At 39.2% G+C, this 16,925-nt stretch overlaps 1 protein-coding gene across 2 annotated transcripts in view; it reads right to left on the bottom strand.

The window, feature by feature from the left end:
* Positions 1-16,914, bottom strand: part of lamb2 (laminin, beta 2 (laminin S)) — a 52,940-nt gene extending 36,026 nt beyond the window's left edge. Inside the window, exons 1-4 of one of the 2 annotated variants that reach the window (XM_044106517.1) lie at positions 16,734-16,914; positions 16,298-16,363; positions 2,647-2,816; positions 2,397-2,532 (exon numbers count right to left, since the gene is read on the bottom strand). In XM_044106517.1, the coding sequence (XP_043962452.1) occupies positions 2,397-2,532; positions 2,647-2,816; positions 16,298-16,328 (337 nt within the window). In that variant the 5' untranslated portion in view covers positions 16,329-16,363; positions 16,734-16,914. The remainder of the gene's footprint in view (positions 1-2,396; positions 2,533-2,646; positions 2,817-16,297; positions 16,364-16,733) is intronic. The other variant, XM_044106429.1, reaches the window with a different exon arrangement.
* Positions 16,915-16,925: the final 11 nt, after the last annotated feature.

The raw sequence follows: 16,925 nt of genomic DNA, 5'->3' as shown, positions 1-16,925 counted from the left end.
AGCATAATGAAAAATGATTGGAATTTAAATGAAATAGGGATAAAGACTGATATTTATTTAAGAACTACATATAATAATTACCTTAAAATTTACACAGATGGTTCTAAGAATTTAAAAGGATATGTGGGAATAGGAATATATATTCCAGAGTTTAAAAAATGTATTTATAAAAGAATATCAGATCAATTGTCGGTTTTTACAGCAGAAATGGTGGCAGTTATATTAAGCTTACAGTGGGTGGAGGAGATTCGACCAGATAGGGTGGTGGTGTGCACAGATTCCAAAGCAGTAGTAGAAAGTATCAAGGGAGAAGGAAATAATAGAAAAGATTTGGTATTAGAAATTCATCATATTTTATTTAGATTATATAGGGGTGGCATTGATGTTTGGTTTTGTTGGGTGCCAGCACATGAAGGAGTAAAAGGCAATGAAAAGGCAGATAAATTAGCTAAAAGGGCTTTAGAGGGAGAAATAGCAATGTTAATTCCTTTTGGGAAAGGGGAAGGGAAATCACTTATTAAAAGTAAAGAAATGGAGGAATGGCAAAAAATGTGGAATGAAGATAAGAAAGGAAGAAGATTATATGAAGTACAAAAGTCAGTTCAAATTCGAAGCATTAATGAAAGAAACAGAAGAGAAGAAATAATAATAAGTAGATTAAGAATAGGTCATACCTACTTAAATGACATACTTTATTTAATAGGGAGGAAAAATAATGATAAATGTGAGAGATGTGGAGAGAAAGAAAATGTAGAACACATACTGATGAACTGTAAGTCATATGAACACAAAAGGAAAGAATTAAAGAGAATAGTTAGAAGTATAGGGCATGAATGGAATCTAAAAGGTATATTAGGAAATGAAGGAAACATAACAGATATTCACAAATTAAGGAAAGCATTGTTTATTTATCTTAAGAATACAAAATTAAAAAATAGAATTTAATAGATGTGAAGTAATGCAGCTACACACTCATGTACAGTAGGTGGCGGTATGCACCTTAAAGTTGCTTGTGATCCGCCATAATAGAAAAGAAGAAGAAGAAGAAGAAGAAGAAGAAGAATCAGATGCCAGATGGTTCCGCTTCTATTGTGGTACTCTCAGCTGTCAGTGCTGAATACCTTGTGTACTCTTTGTCCTGACTCATTTTCATCTCTTCCTTCCTCTCCAGTGAATCCACGCTGAACTCGCTCAGAACCAGACTCACCTGAGGAATCTGATTGTAGCTGCTCCGTTGGGCCTTGCGCCTGGGTGCGTCTCACCCACCACTCAGCTGCTGCCTGTCCGCCCTGAATTACCTGCTGGAACTCTCCTATCTGGAAACCACCACACCCACAGTTGGAACCCCCCTGTATCCTCCTCAGTTGACCTCAACCCGCAGACTGTAAGTCACCATCAGGTTCCCCCCAACATTCCCTTCATTTCTTCCCTCTTAACCGCTCGCCCCTTTGCAGTTCCTCCGTTGATCCGGTCCCCCTCCCTGCTGTCGCAGATCGACGCCCCGCCACTCTCTCCTGCACTTTCTACTGTTGAATAAATCCGTTAAAACTGTTTGGGTGTCCGTAGTTGTTGCTTGCCTTAGAGTCCTAGAAACATCGCATTATGACACCAATAAGTCAGTCTGTGTGAAATTAATCAATATGTGTTCCACTTGTGAAGTGAGTAACTGGACAAGATTAACTTTTCTATATTCTAATTTACTGAAATGCAACTTTAAAGTATCAGCTTTATAATTTAATTATAGTGGTTTTATAAAAGAGATATATTAACAGTGATTACTCTTAAACCGTTGAAGTGATTTTGGATTATTGACTTGGGCCAGAAAATGTAAACATTTTTTGAATACTGTTCTTATATCGTCTAATGTTATCTCTTTCAAAATAATGAGAATCAGCACAAATCTGTTTCAGAAGATCAACACTTAAAAAAAATGGAGATTGGACACAAGTTGTGTGCAATTAGTCATGATAAAAATATGCAATCTTTTTTCTAATATGCCTCTCTTCACTGTCTAAATAGTATCTGACTGGTTCTTAATTATTCCCTCTAGATTAACTTTTATCTTTCCATTGGTTTTAATCTTCTTTCCTCCTTCCCTTCCTCTGAGATGCCACAGCTGGGCCTGCTCTGTTATTAGGCTGAGCTGAAGCTCCAGGGAGGATGTTGGCCACAGTGTCTTCATGTGGAACCTTTATAGTTCTCTAAAGCTACAAGTTGTTTTGGATTTGTGCTTGTAAAATACAACTTCATCATCTTTCCCCAATCCCTTTTCATTTTTATCCATTTTTATATTTAACTTCTGGTACCCAAATGTAGCCACAAAATCAACTTCATTTACCATTCCCTCTGTAATTTACGTGGATTGGTTAAAACACAAAACACAAGCATCCATTAACCGTTCTCTGACTGCCACCAGGACTTTTTCCGATGTGGTTTGAAGGTGGTGATAACATTCTCTATCCGGTGATTAATGGTGTTGTAGACTGGGTCGTATGGTCGTCTGGAGTCACACTCAAAACATTTCTTCTCATCCTGTGGCAGGATAGGATAGCATCAAATATAGTGACAAGAAGAGAGGGAGTTCAGGGATCAAATAAAAACAAACAAAAGTAAAAAGATCATATAGGGAATGTCATAAACACTCACCTGCAGGTGACTGACGATGCAATACCGCTCCTTCTTTCTCATGCCACAAGTGGACGAGGCCTTCAGGTTTTTTTTCCTTCCAACCAACAAGTCTCCAGTTGCTGGATAGCAGCTGCCTTGGGCACAGCCGTGGGCTTGGTCTGGTTCCTGGCCAACTGTGGCAGTCAGGCCTGGAGGAATAGAAACAGGCCACGAATCAAAAAAAGAAAAGGAGGAAACTGGTATCAATTGAAAACAGAGACTTATGAAATTCATGAGCTGGCAAATAAAGAAGACCTAATTAGTGTTCTCCTTTCCACTCCAATGAGGACCGAAAAAAAGACCTCTGGTCTGCCTACAAACTTAAACAAAGACTCTACAAAAGCAGAGTCTTTGTAGAGTCTGCCTGGTAGAACCAATGTGGTTCAACCAATTTGAACCGCATTGGTTGATGTGAAGTAGTCAGCTGCATTGCTTTCCATTGCTGGTATTCGAGTACATGCTTCATTTTAAGGTGTTGTAACAAATTTCTTGTATTTTCTCTTTTCCACATACTTTGCAAATTACATTTTTTCTGCTCCTGGATTTACTGTTTAGCCCTCCTGCAGTCATAAGAGACAGGGTAACCTATCCACAAGTTGTTTTTTTTACACAGTGCAGTCCAGCGGGTTGCACTGTGCGCTTTTATGAGTTTGGTTATTTTTATTTTGGATTTTTGTGTGTACGTGTATGTGTGGTTTTGGAAAGACCATCAGACCGTCACCCTGCCCCACGGCGCTTCCTCACTCTCTGACCATGACATTTGCCTTGCTCCTCCTGAACACTGCACTAAGATGGCAAAAGGGGTAAGAAACAGGGTCCAGTGGACTCAGCTTTTTATGGACATAAAATAAGAAACAAGAAAACATGTCATGGGTTCAACTGACATTTTTATGTTGTTGCTTTTTCCTTATTGTCCACCCAAGCTCTGCTACTTAATGAAGCAAGCCAGATAAGTCAAAACCTGCCACTGTCTGCACTTTGACAATTACTACTAATAAATGTGAGACAACATCCACTAGAGGGATTATCTGGGGTTATCAAACTCAGCTCACAGACATGACAACAAAGCCCAGTTACCAGCTAAATCCAAAAATATACCAAAGCAGATCAAAGTGAGGTAATCTAAGTCCACTAAATTTGGCCATGATACACCATACTGTAACAGAAACACTAGGAATGATATCAGTGTTGAACCAAAGTGATGGGAGTCCCACTGGAGCCATGGTGTGACTACATAGTCGGGCTATGTGTGGGAGCTAAAATAAACCTTATAAATTTTCATGACAACCAGCAGCAGCTGCCACACATTCAGATATATATCCAATTAACATATATATACAGTATATATATATATATATATATACAGTATATATATATATATATATATATATATGTGTATGTATATAAATACACACACACAATGGATATAAATCTGAATGTATCCACCTATAGGTCTGTGTGTGTGTGGGTGTGCATGTGTGTGAGTCAGAGAGAATTAATTAGCATGAAGAGTGTACAATATTCCTGATGTCAATCTACAGTTTTTCCAGAGCAGGTGTCTCTTATCTTAACTCAGCCCTGGCAAAAGCAAAGTGGAAGCTGCTGCTATGCAAAAGATTTGACTCTATTTGACAATATCAAGACATTAAGATCTCCTCTGAAAGTACCTGAAAGGTTTGAGGAGAAATACTTCAAAGCACACTTCTACTTTGCTTTCAGCAAAATGGCAATATTTCTAGCAATAAAAAAGGGAATAGAAAACAATATGGAGGAAATGTTTTTTGCAAAACACATTAAAAAACTACAGTTACAAAAGTATTCACACCTTTCCAAATTTTTAACATGTTGTTATATCACAACCCCACACTTCATTGTGCTTACTGGGATTTTATGTGATAGACCAACTCAAAGAATATTTGCAAAGTGGATAAATGGTTTTCGAGATGAGGTGGTTTCTTGTCTCCTATCAAATTTAAATTTTTTTATTTTTGTTTGTTTTTATTTTCCGCAAAACCGCAATGTTAACACTTTTTTCACATCACATGAGTCACATAATCATCAACCAGATGACTGGCGCAGACCACGAAGAAGAAGACAGGAAGTAGTTGGAAGATGATTGCACAGAATGTTTTTAACAACTTCTTCAAGTGTGATTTTAATTTCGTTTCTTATCTAATGGAAACTCCGCAATTGCAAAATAGTGTTTTTTCAACATTAGCGAAAAATAGACATTTGCGTACATTTGTAATGGAAATGCAACCCGTGTCTGGATGTTCTCTGCAGAGCAACACTCTGTGATTAAAATGCAGTAGAACATAGACTTCCACAGTTTGGCAGTGCAAAGCGGCCAGCTGCAGATGTGAAGCCTGCTGAGAACAGTGCAGAGGAGGATTTCACATCCACTCACACAAACACCCTTCAACAATCTCGACACACACTTTGCAACAAAGTCTCAGATGGTTGCCAGGCAGATGAAGGTAGCTCATACCGCTGCTTTTCCACCTGTGCATCTATGCAAACACACATGCTCCACTTCTGCTCAAAGGCACGCTCATTCCTAATTACAGCGTAACCACTGATGCTCCCTCATCTTACTCAATGCAAACATCAGGCTTCTGCTTGCTGACTGCACAAAAGACACCTATTAGTGGTCATGTACAAGACAACAACCAAAGCTGCAAACATTTTTTATTATTATAAGCGAAGACTACAGCAAGCCAAATGGTCCATGTAAAGTAGATTGTTCCTCCTGTCTTTTTATCTGTCAGTGTGTGAGAAAAAGAGTGAGAATCACCAGTAGAACAGGGCAGATGGATGAGAGAGAACAGAGCTTCCCCTCCAGACAAAGGGCTGATCCATCCAGACACAACATCAAATCTGTCCTGGATACTGTTGGCCGGCACTCAAAGGGCTAGGCCAGTGTGTGTGCGTGTGTGTGTGTGTGAGAGAGAGAGAGAAAGAAGTAGGCAGGTTGGGGATAGAAGCAGATATTTGATGTTTGTGTAATGACCAAGTTTTTTGTTGTCTTATCTGGGCAACGTTTTCTCTTTGTCTTCAGACTTCTAAACACAACATGAGCCATGACCTGAACTGCACCTTAAAGAAAACGTGTTCAGAAAATGTATTTTCTTCAACTGCAACACTATAATAATAAAGCAAGACATTTTAAGCCAAGTTTGATTGTAACAATTACATTTATAAAGCTGGGACAAATAGATGAAACCAAAGATTTACATACACTGCATAAAAATACCTTTTTTAAAATTTCCTTTATTTAACAAGGTAAACCTCATTGAGATCTAGATCTCATTTTCAAGAGGGACCTGGGCAAAACATGTGACTTTTCTTTCACTTGACTTGCTTGACTTCATCCACCTTGACAAAAAAACAAACAAAAAAAAAACACAGTTCCATCTAAAAAGTAACCTCCATATTTCTATATGGGTATAGTGGTGATGCATACATATAAATAAATGTAATTGTGTGGAGAATCTGAGAACAGTCACACAGAACCGCTCTGGATTTGGTAATGGAAAATGAATCTGGTTGGACCAGGACTATACCGGTTAGAAATGGTCTAAAGGAAAAGCGCCTATAGAGTCTGGAAATGATCAAATGGGCTGCATGCAGTGCTGATCTCAACTCCAATGCTCATTTGTGGGATCAACTACAGAATGCTATTCATGGTAGAGTGACCAAAACAACCACATTAGCTCACTTGCAACAAATGCTTGTTGATAAATGAAATGTCATTCCACAGCAGTGTGTGACCAAGCAGCCCAGGACATACTGAGGTAGTGTAAGTATTCCTCCAAGCAGTAATAATGTCTTTGTTTGTTAAATGAAAAAAAATAAATGACCTACTAGTATGTTTTCTTTATTCAAACTTCAATCACCCAATTAAATCAATCAATGAGACATAACAAGAGTCCAATCCTGAGAGTGTTTAGTGAAGGACAAATTGTGATTTGTCCTTGAGTTTTTCTCTGGACAGAAGTGACTTCTTTCCTGCCCAATTATTTTTACTTCCACTCAAATCCAGCTGCTGCATTTCATTAGCAAGCTTTACACTGTAACCAAATCCATCAGTTGAATCTGTCAAAGGAGATAGTTCAATGCTAGCCTGGTCATTTCCTTCCTACGCAATTCTACTCAATTCTCATCTCCCTTCACTGCTCCATCTAGGCTTTCTCCCATTTAACATCATTTTAAAAATTTCAGCTGGGCCAATCATGGAACAGAAGCAGAAGGTGAGAACAATAATGTTTTTCCACCTGCAGTTTTACCAATGGCAGCAGAGGAAGTGAGCAAAGCAGTTCACTCCGTGTTGGACGTGCTTCCAAATATTAAAATAACATTAAGAGCTGCCTCGTTCAGCTAGGTATTGCTCTCTTTTGCAGTGGAGGATTGTTGTTTACAGTGAAGGCAATTTCTGGTAATGTTCATAGAATCAAACTGGCGTATTACATACATCATAGACAAACATTAGTGATTGGGTAAAATCTAAATCTTCAACAGAGTCCACGCATCCAGCAACCAATCGTTTCTCACTAGCCGAGGGTCCAGGCTCTCTGTATGAAGCAAAGCGTAAAACAAAGGACTGTTTTTTTACCAGGGTAGCTCTTGGCACTTGTGATCAGGGCAACCCCACTTCCTTGAGATTCCGTGGAAATTCCTGTGATGTAAAGCATTGGTAATAACAATATTTTCCTTGGAGGTAGTTGGTAAAAGAATGATTTCAAGTATCACTCTTTTTTAAAGCAACCATTTTTAATCATAACTCTATAGGAATGTCAGCAATATCAGCTGTAGTGTCCTTGCTTCCCATGAGCTAATTTAAGATCTACTAATATTGCAGGCCACTTTGTGGTACCGTTAAAACAATGCAAATCTTTGTTTAATTTTGGAACTAACTGCATTTTCCTAAAAGGACAGATTTACACATCACCATATAACAACTGAAGTAGCAAAGTTTATGAAAAAAAATACCAACTGATTTTTGTCAGTCTCAAATTGTGGCATTAATGTAATTTCTCTATTCCATTTTGAATAATACAAATAAATGTTCTAGCTCTGGAGCAGAAGGGAGCAAGATGCAACATCCATGTGCCAGATTCCTCTGAGACAGGCTGGCAGGGCCAAGTTTGCTTTCATGTTTACCAGGTAATGCATCACAGGAAGCAAAGACTAACAGACCAACAACAAGACAAGCACTAACACTTAAACACACAGAGGTGGGGTACAAAGAAGAATAATATGGGGCAAACATGGACATTCTCAGGAGAGCATTTAGTTCCAGTTTCATTTTAAGAAATGCAGTGAGCCAACCACCTGACTTAGATGGATCTTTAACTAAGTGGGAGCTAAAATATGATCAGAAATTGCATTCATACTCCTATTTTAAGACCCCAACAGAAAAAAAGTAAATATTTTTTTTTAAAACCTTCTCCCAGCTAATTAGTTTACCTTCTCCCTCTCATGGTCTCTGGTCTCTCTTTGCTCTGCACTTAGCTGATGCATGGCTGACTCCCACACCCCACAAGCCAGCTGTTCTTCTCCCTGTTCACCTTTTTATTACTCTCAGCCCTTGACTCCTGTCTTTCTTTTCTTCTAATAACCACTGAACATAAGGGCCTACTCTGCCCTTGTGCTCACCTTCCTCACTACGCCATCCTCCCTAAATCAGACACTAAAGCCCTTCTGATTAAAAAAAAAAAGAGGGTGAGGGGAAGGTAACATCTCATTTTAGAAAATAAAGTTTTTCAAAGATGGAAGCATTAAAAAAGGTGCGTATATGAGGTCTGCAGGGGAAAACTTTAACTTTAGTGAACTTTAGTAAAATCTAATACAGAGCATCGGATAATCCATGTTTGCTGTTAAGCAGAATTAAACTAAGGCTCCATCACACAGAAGGCAAATGCAACCCAAATAAGATATCTTTCCCCATATGCAACTCATATCCAACTTTTTCATGGCAGTGTGATGGCCATTTCTTATCGTTCCATACCAAAAATAAAAAATCTGATTTGCGTCACTTCCATATGTGTTGCTAAATCGGATACGTACAATTTTCAAAGCGTCTGCAGCCAAAGTGGACATGTTGCATTTTATCCGACTTTTACGCCATTGGCGTGAGAAGTGCGTCATAATTTTGCACCAAAGGAACACTATTAGTTGTGCTTTCTTTTTTCTTGGCTTCCTTTCTCTTGTTATGATCTTGTAACACTGTCAGGTCCAATTGCTCAACAATGATAAATTATACCAACAGATGGCAGGATCCATTATTACTTCTGTAAACAATCCACTGCTGTGTGGCGTCAACGTTCTTCTTCTGTGCATTTGGATTGATTTGAGGTTGTAAACAGTTCACACAAAAGTTTGATTCTGGTCATATTTAATTAGTAATATGAACTCCCATCTTAAAAAATGAATAAATAAAAAAGAATTGCATCTGCTGTATGAACACAGCCAAAAAGTAGGACTGACTGGCCACCTGTTTGCTTCAAGTGTGCTGCTTGATAGCACCAAAGTTAATATTTTTAAGTTTAGATTATTAGTATGATTCAGTATAACATTTTATCCCACTTATCTCAACATTTTCAGCTAGAGTTGTTTAAAATAATTAAATCAGCTAAAATGATGGGAGAACGTCTGACTAGCTGTTAGTATCCACTACTCTAAGACGCTCAGAGTGATAAAACATATTTTTACTACAGTTAAAGGACTTACAACTAATTAGCTTTACAGAACTGCACTAAAAAAATGAAAGTATCCCTTTAACATCCTAGGTGGAGCTTGAAGTTTATTTGCATTTCATTCAAGAAAGACTGCACAAACCTTAGCACCACCAGAACAGGACTAATGAATCGAGCAATTCTGATTTGACTCTTTTAGTTACAAGATCCGATGTCTGCTGACCATTACATGAGAGCGCAGGATATCACAGCTGAGAAAAGCAAGCTGATCCTCCCTCAGTGTTTCAGCTGAAACTATGCAGCAACCTGTATTAATCAAAGTGTCAATAATTGTAAACCCCATTAACTATGACTGACTGCCTGCCTTCTGGTCAAACCGACAGTATCACTGACTTAGAACCAGACGTTTCCTACTACACTGATTTTTAAGATAACAAGGCTTGGCTCTGGGAAGCAGCTGGTTGCACGGGAAGACACTTCCACATTCCTGCCTGACGCTGGACATGTCTGACTCACTTCACAGTGGATAAGAAATATGGAGTGAGACACTGACAGCAACAGGTGGTCAGAGTGAAGCCAGTTATGTTTGGCATTGCTTGAACGAACTATATAGGGGACAATAGGTGCCCGTCCTGCCGACTTATAATTACCAATCACTCAGATTTCATGTGAAACAGTTTTTCTAAAGATATACTGATGATAGAGGTTAAATGGCAGCAAGGCTGATTGTGGGTATGTGGGGGTACACATGGCCAACAGATGTGTCCTGAGGCCGGACAGCCTGTCCAAAGAAAGCAAGTTGCTGGTGGTGTGGTTAGTAACCCTGGTGCCCTGTGTTTGCCCCGGCGCTCAGCAGCTGCTCAGGGAGTCCTAGACCTCTGATGGGAGTACAGTCCTGTTTGCTGTAGCTACTAATCAGAACCTCTGATAAAGAAGGTCTGCCTACACATAGAGGAAACCACAGCTCACACAGGACTGAGGTACGGCATGTGCACAGAGTCCTAAATGCCCTTTCGAAAGAATTTATACAACGGTTGAATGCATTTAACTACAAACAATTATGGATGTGTATTTCTGCTGTGCCTTCTGTCTTCCTGTGTGTATGTAGAACTATTAAGTGTGCAGGTTAATTATTGTGTTGCATTTAGCTGTTAAATGATAAATTTGCCACATCTGTATAATGGACCTCTTTCCTCCGCGTTGCCGAGGGCAAAGGTCAGCACACTTGGAAATGACTGAGAGTACACCAGGGAGTACTATGGGAAGTGATTTTTTTTAACAAAAGATTTGAACTGGTAATGACCCTGTGTATACCCTGTGGAAAGAAAGTTGTTTCTGGTGTCCCTCCGTGTATCTCTTAAAGTCTAGACAAGTTACTGGCTGGACGAGTTCTAAGAATGAACAAGAATAGTCTCAGTGTAACAAGAAAGCTGCTTCATTTAGGAGCAACTGTATGTGTTAGCTTAAAACATTAAGATAAGAAAGGAAATACAAAGTTGAAGTTCACTACTTAATTAAAGTCAAGTGTGAAGAACGGGAGCTGCAGCAGTTTCTCTGCCTGATTTATTGGATCAACAGAAAAATGTGCATGACATAATCTCCTTCTACATGCACCTGTAATTATAAGACCGTATAACTCAAGGCCTTGTCATTTTTAAACTTCTCAGCAAGAGTTATTATTGATGACGGGAGAGTCTGACCACTGCATAAAGCCTTCTCCAGCACATCCCAAACATTCTCAATCAGGTTAAGGTCAGGACTCTGTGGTGGCTGATCTTAAAATATGCCCATTCCATCAAGAAACAGTCCATTCTGTGTACTCAGTCTACATTTTATTCAACTTTGCAGCTAACACAATTATTTTTAGTCTATACCTCTTAAAAACATATTCTACTCCTACTTACTTGCTGTGGTACTCTTACTATCCTTCCCAAGAGTATTTATACAGAGAAATATATACTTTTCACGTTTATTAAATATTCATGTGTAAGTTTCAACTTGTTTTCTTTTATTTTATGCCAGTGAGTCACAGGTGTGTTCTGCCAGATTGCTGTGTTTAATGCATCTTGTTTAAAAACTCCCAGATGGTGCTGTGTGTCGGGCTAAGATGAGGGAGAAAGAAGGAAGGTGAGTGAAAGGAGGAAATAATGATAAAAAGCACAATGTCAATGGAAGGAGTGAGGACCTAAGGTTATTTTCTATGCATTCAATAATTGTTGTTGAAGAGTCACACAGTTCAAAAGTTTTTATTTCTTGAAAACACGACATTTAATATTAGAATATTACATCAGATCAAAAAACTATTCCTAAAAACAGAAATGTGTTCTTAATGAAAACTGTGTTTAATACCTGCTTAAAGGTTATTATTTTCGAAAGGTACTTTTAATCTGACAAATGAACCTCATCAGCACGCATATTGTAATTTATTGAATATGTCTATTTTCTCCGTCTAAATCAAAATCAAACTTTTAGCAGCATGAATGTAGCATGCCAGTTGTAAAGTTACAGTCAAAAACTAACAGCAATAGTTTGTGTAATTTTGCTTGTGGTATAAGGAAAAGATACCAGAGGCTACCTTTTCCTTATAAAAAGGGAAAAATAGTTAGGAAGGCAGAGCTTTTGATTTATACATTTGTTTCACTGCTCCATTCCTCAAACTTTTAAATATTAGCCAATCAGTGTTCCTTTTATTCTTAAGAAAATATTTAGTTTAAAGCTAAATATCTAGCTATCGTTGCTCTAAACAAAACATACAGCTGCAAACCTAATGTTTAATTTGTAGCTAAATGTTTGGTTTGTAAATTCAGCTCCGTTTTTGTTGTACTGTCTGTGATATTTTACGTTTAAATCCAGGTAGCAATGCAATTACAATTAGTGTACCTTTTTTTTACAACGATGTCTTATTTTGTGGTTAAGACTTAAAAACTAGTTTATTTTTGTCTGAGTCCAACACCAAAAATTTTAAAATGAATGCAATATAATGCTTGAGATTTAATCTGAAAATCCCAAACCAACATTTTTATAATCTCCCAATGCCAGCCTATAAACGCAATTTATGAGAAAGGGGAATGAACAAACATTGATGAGAAATTAAAATATCAGCAGTGACTCTTAACATCTAATATATGTTGTTCTGCAGGAAAACTAAACCTTTAACCTTTTGTTTGAAGGCTTTGGTTTCCCTTCTGGATCATCAAAATGACTACAATTTTCACCATCAAAAAGAGTAAGCCTATTCAAGACAGCTATGGTGAGAGTAACTCTAAACTGTAATTTTCTATTGACCTATAATAGGTACATTTCTTCCAATAGCTCTAGTATACAGAATTTCTCTTTAAAGCAGAGTGCCTGTTCTGGTGTACAGTGGCGACTACAGTCCAGTTTACCACTGTGCCAGACTTTGCATTGTTTTTAATGAGACCAGCTCCCTTCATCCTGCCCCCACCAGTCCTCCTCCTCTGCCTTTTTATCTCCACCTCCTGTTTCAATCCAGAAAAGCCCCTGTCAACAGGACGGAGAAACCTAACTCACCGTTCTTTCATATACCAGCTCCCCCACCCCGTCTTTCTTCTTTCTCCAAAGTCTGTTTCTTTTTTCCCTCTTTGTCCTGACTCTATCCTACCACTACTACCCCCCCTTTTCTATATTTTTCACCGTCTCTCTCTCTCTCCCACTCTCGCCCTCCCTCTGTCTCCCTATTTGTTTCTAGTGCTGCAAGCTGCTAGGCTTTGCCGAACCATTGTTCTGCTATCCGCACATTTCCGGAGGCTGGCGCTTGTAAAGGAGTCAAGCTCCCGCTGCCTATCCCTCTCTTACCTGGACACACACGCATTTCTAAGAAGGCTGTCTGGTGTAAAGAAAAAGAACAATCCTAAACACACAGTTGCAGATATGTACCTGAAAGGGAGGTAGTAAACTGAGCAGGCACTTTAGTTTAGGAAGCAAACCCAATGAATGAGGCATAACCAAGAAAAAGCAATGCTGTTAAGTTTACTGTTGACATAAAAAGAAACTTTATGTTTATGTCCCATTAATGAAAACTTCTTTTCAGTGAAATTTCTACCTCTCAGAGAGAAACAGAAAAAGGCAAAAAGGAAAAGTGAAGCATGGCTGAATTATTTGTCATTGTTGTCAGGCTCAGTCTCTTCATCCTCTGAGTGTTTCTCCTCTTTCGTCAAACACACACACACACACACACACACACACCCAAACTGACACATCTATTCATTTGTGCACATCCAATTAACCCGTTCTCTAACCCAGGGGTTTAAGGCTGACCCTTGACCCCATAGCTAGTCTTCCTGAAGTGTCAAGAGTTTGAATGGACAGTTTCTCAACACTGACCTGACAGCACACAACACTTTCAATTTTCAGCTCTGATACACACCAGCGACGGCCAAGGTTTCCCTTTTTCTACTACTTAACTTTCATTTTCACTTTGTCAGCAAGGTTTTTCTAAATCCTTGCACAAACACATCTGTAGTTTTAGATTCTACATTTAGATTTCAGAGTAGCGCCACTTGTAGAGGCTCAGACTAGATTCTCAGTTCAGAATATATATGTTAAAAATCAGAAATAAGCAAACCATGAAACTTAAAATTCATGCTCGACAACAGAGAACTGAGAAGCTCAGCAGAGATCAGAATGGTAAATATCTACCATTCAGTATTGACAGATTTCTCTGTGGAACGCAACTCCAAAGCAAATGGCCAATTTGCAGAATTTTTCAGAAAGCATGTCTAAAGTACCGGTAGTTGAAAGAAATAAACCTTTGCAACCTGAAATGCCTAAACATAATGCTACTTGATCCCCTATCGGGTGATGTTTGCCAAGCAACCCATTGATTGGCTGAATCCACAAGAGCAGAGATAAGGATGGCAGACACTAATAGACTTTAACTGGAACCATGAGCTCATTGTCTTTTAACAGCAGGGAGCAAGGCATTAGGATGCAGTTTAGACAGTCATTAGTCCTGAACTTACCAGTAGTTTTCAGCACACTTGTAGGAAGTATTCATTTAGTGTCTGGTAAAAGCATTCTCACACTTTAAAAGTTTTTACATTTTGTCTTATCACAACAATAAGCCTCAACTAGAATTACGAAATAGTCCGAGAGAAAACAGTGCATAATTGTGAAGCGGAGGGAAAAGGATACATGGTTCACAAATTTTATAGATAAAAATGTGAAAAGTGTGTTGCCCATTCCTGTTCAGGCCAACAATACACAGTAAACCACTGTCTTCATAAGACACCTGTAAGTTCTGCAGGGGTTTCAGACATTTGCCAGAGAGCATTGGAGAACAAAAAGCATCAAGAAGGTCAAGGAACCCAGCAGACAGGTCGACAAGTCTTGTGAAGAAGCTTAAAGCAGTGTTAGAATATAAAACAATATCCCAAGGTTGGGACATCTTATAGAACCCTCTCCGTTGAACAATTGCAAACCTTCCTACATAGAATGGCCCTCTATTGCCTCTGTTAGACTGGGTGATATGGCGCAGGTTTGTGTAGTTCAGTACACTATTTTACAGCCCGGTGTATTCAGGAGAGCGTTTCCACTGCTAGTTGAACCCTCACTGGGCAGCAGGAGCTAGACTCAACGTTCCTAGTACGACAACAAAAGTGGCACACTAGCAAACCTATATCTTATGCTGGTTGCAGGAACTGATGTTTTTCTGTCCTCCAATCAATTCATGTGCTGTGTGACACAAGTAAGTCCACCTCACTGTACCATACCACTGTCCTATGGACCTACAATTGAAGAGCACCCAGGAATGCTGTGGTACTGGTCGGTTTTACAATGGAAACAGACATAGTAGCGTATCCAACAGCACTGACCCATGCCGTACAGCTCAGCGGAAACATGGCACATATAAACATGTCGTCTATAGCTCAGAAGGACAAATCAATAGTTATGCACAGTAAATCTGTGGTCTGTGGATGCCAAGAGGTAAAAGACATTGTTAAAAGAACATTCTAAGAACTCCTGTTTGCAGTTTGCCCCAAGTCATGTAAAAGACACAACAAACACAGAGAAGTCTTCTTCTCTGTGTTTGTGTTTGCTGCCTGTGTTTGCTTTTATCAGATGAGACAGATTTAACTGCACCTTGGCTATTTCTCAGCATATTAGAATGAGAAGTGATTTCTATCTCAGGTCAACTACCTGAATGCTCAAGACACTTTTCGATTTTCGGTACATAAAACAAACTTTGGTTGTAGCTGCAATGAGACAAAATCTGAGAAATCTGAAGTGGTATCTATATTTCTGCAAGGCACTGTATAATAAACAAAATACTTCAGTGTCACCACTTTCCACCTTTTTAAAAGCTTTACTTTAACAACCTCGATCACATAAAATACCAAACACAAACAGTCTGAAAAGCTTGATGACGATCATATAGGTGTGAAATTAGTTGCTCTATTTGCGGATCCAGCTGGCCTGTTTTAGGAGGACCATAAACAGGGTGACACCTCCCACAGAGATGCAGAGAGACAGAACAGGGGATGACCTCAGAGACTCTGGGGCAGAGGGGGAGAAGGGGGTACCAGAGGTCCTAAAAAAGAAACATCTGCAATCTTATCTGTGTTCAGAAAGACACAGCAGACATCCGGGTGGGAGTGTGGGATCTGTCAGAACTTTTATACATCTTTTAGGAATAACAGGTGAGGACAATAAGAAATGACTGAGAAATGAATGAAGCTGAAATATAAATTAGGCTTTCCACTCAACTCCAGGAGATCACGCTGGAATACCTCTCAGATGAGCAAAGCAGCAACATTAAGGCGTATATCATCTCTAATCTGACATATATGCTACATATTTTCCAGAGACTAATCAAAGGAAACCCCGTGACGTGGAGATCCCGTTCACTGGATCACTTCTGAGGATTTGTTCTGCAGCAGAGACCGACTTCAAAGCTCAGTGTACAGTCTACTTACCGCAGAGGAGCATTAACAGCGCGGCTTGCATCTCTGAGCGCTCATCCACCCGTTCTGCCTGCCTGCCTGCCGGGGAAAGGCAACAATTTGGGTTCAAGTCAATGAATATCACCGCTATCGGAGAGCTTTAATGATTTACGTGACACATTTGTTTATTTCACGAAGAACATAACTTTATGAAGGAGTTTGGCTTCGTTTGCCTTTCTTTAATGAACTCTAGATGTCACAGGGAGACATTCTTTTTATTATTATTATTATTATTATTATTATTATTATTATTATTATTATTATTATTATTTCGTCAGTTCAAACTTTGAAAGACTCAGTGTTTATAAGAACTCACTTCCATAAGCGGTCCATTTAAAACAAATGAGCAAGAGACTGTGTACAATATGTCTCTAAATGTTAGCAAACACAAGGGCGAAAGTGAACTCACCGTGTTTGTCCGGTTTCAGATGTTCGCAGTTCTGTTTCCCCTCCGAGCACTTGTTGCGGAGCTCCGTGGTGAGGGAGCCCTCAGCTCCTGCGCCTCTCTGTTGGAAACCCCGGAGCTGGACTCTCGCGGAGCGGAGTGGAGTGGCCAGGTAATAAGGAGGTCCTATGGGTCGAAGGGGGTGGAGTGGGTGTT

The sequence above is a fragment of the Gambusia affinis genome, linkage group LG01 (assembly GCF_019740435.1).
Source record: "Gambusia affinis linkage group LG01, SWU_Gaff_1.0, whole genome shotgun sequence".
Lineage (NCBI taxonomy): Eukaryota > Metazoa > Chordata > Actinopteri > Cyprinodontiformes > Poeciliidae > Gambusia > Gambusia affinis.
Note: the sequence above shows the minus strand (reverse complement) of the source record. Positions and strands in the feature narration are given on the sequence as shown.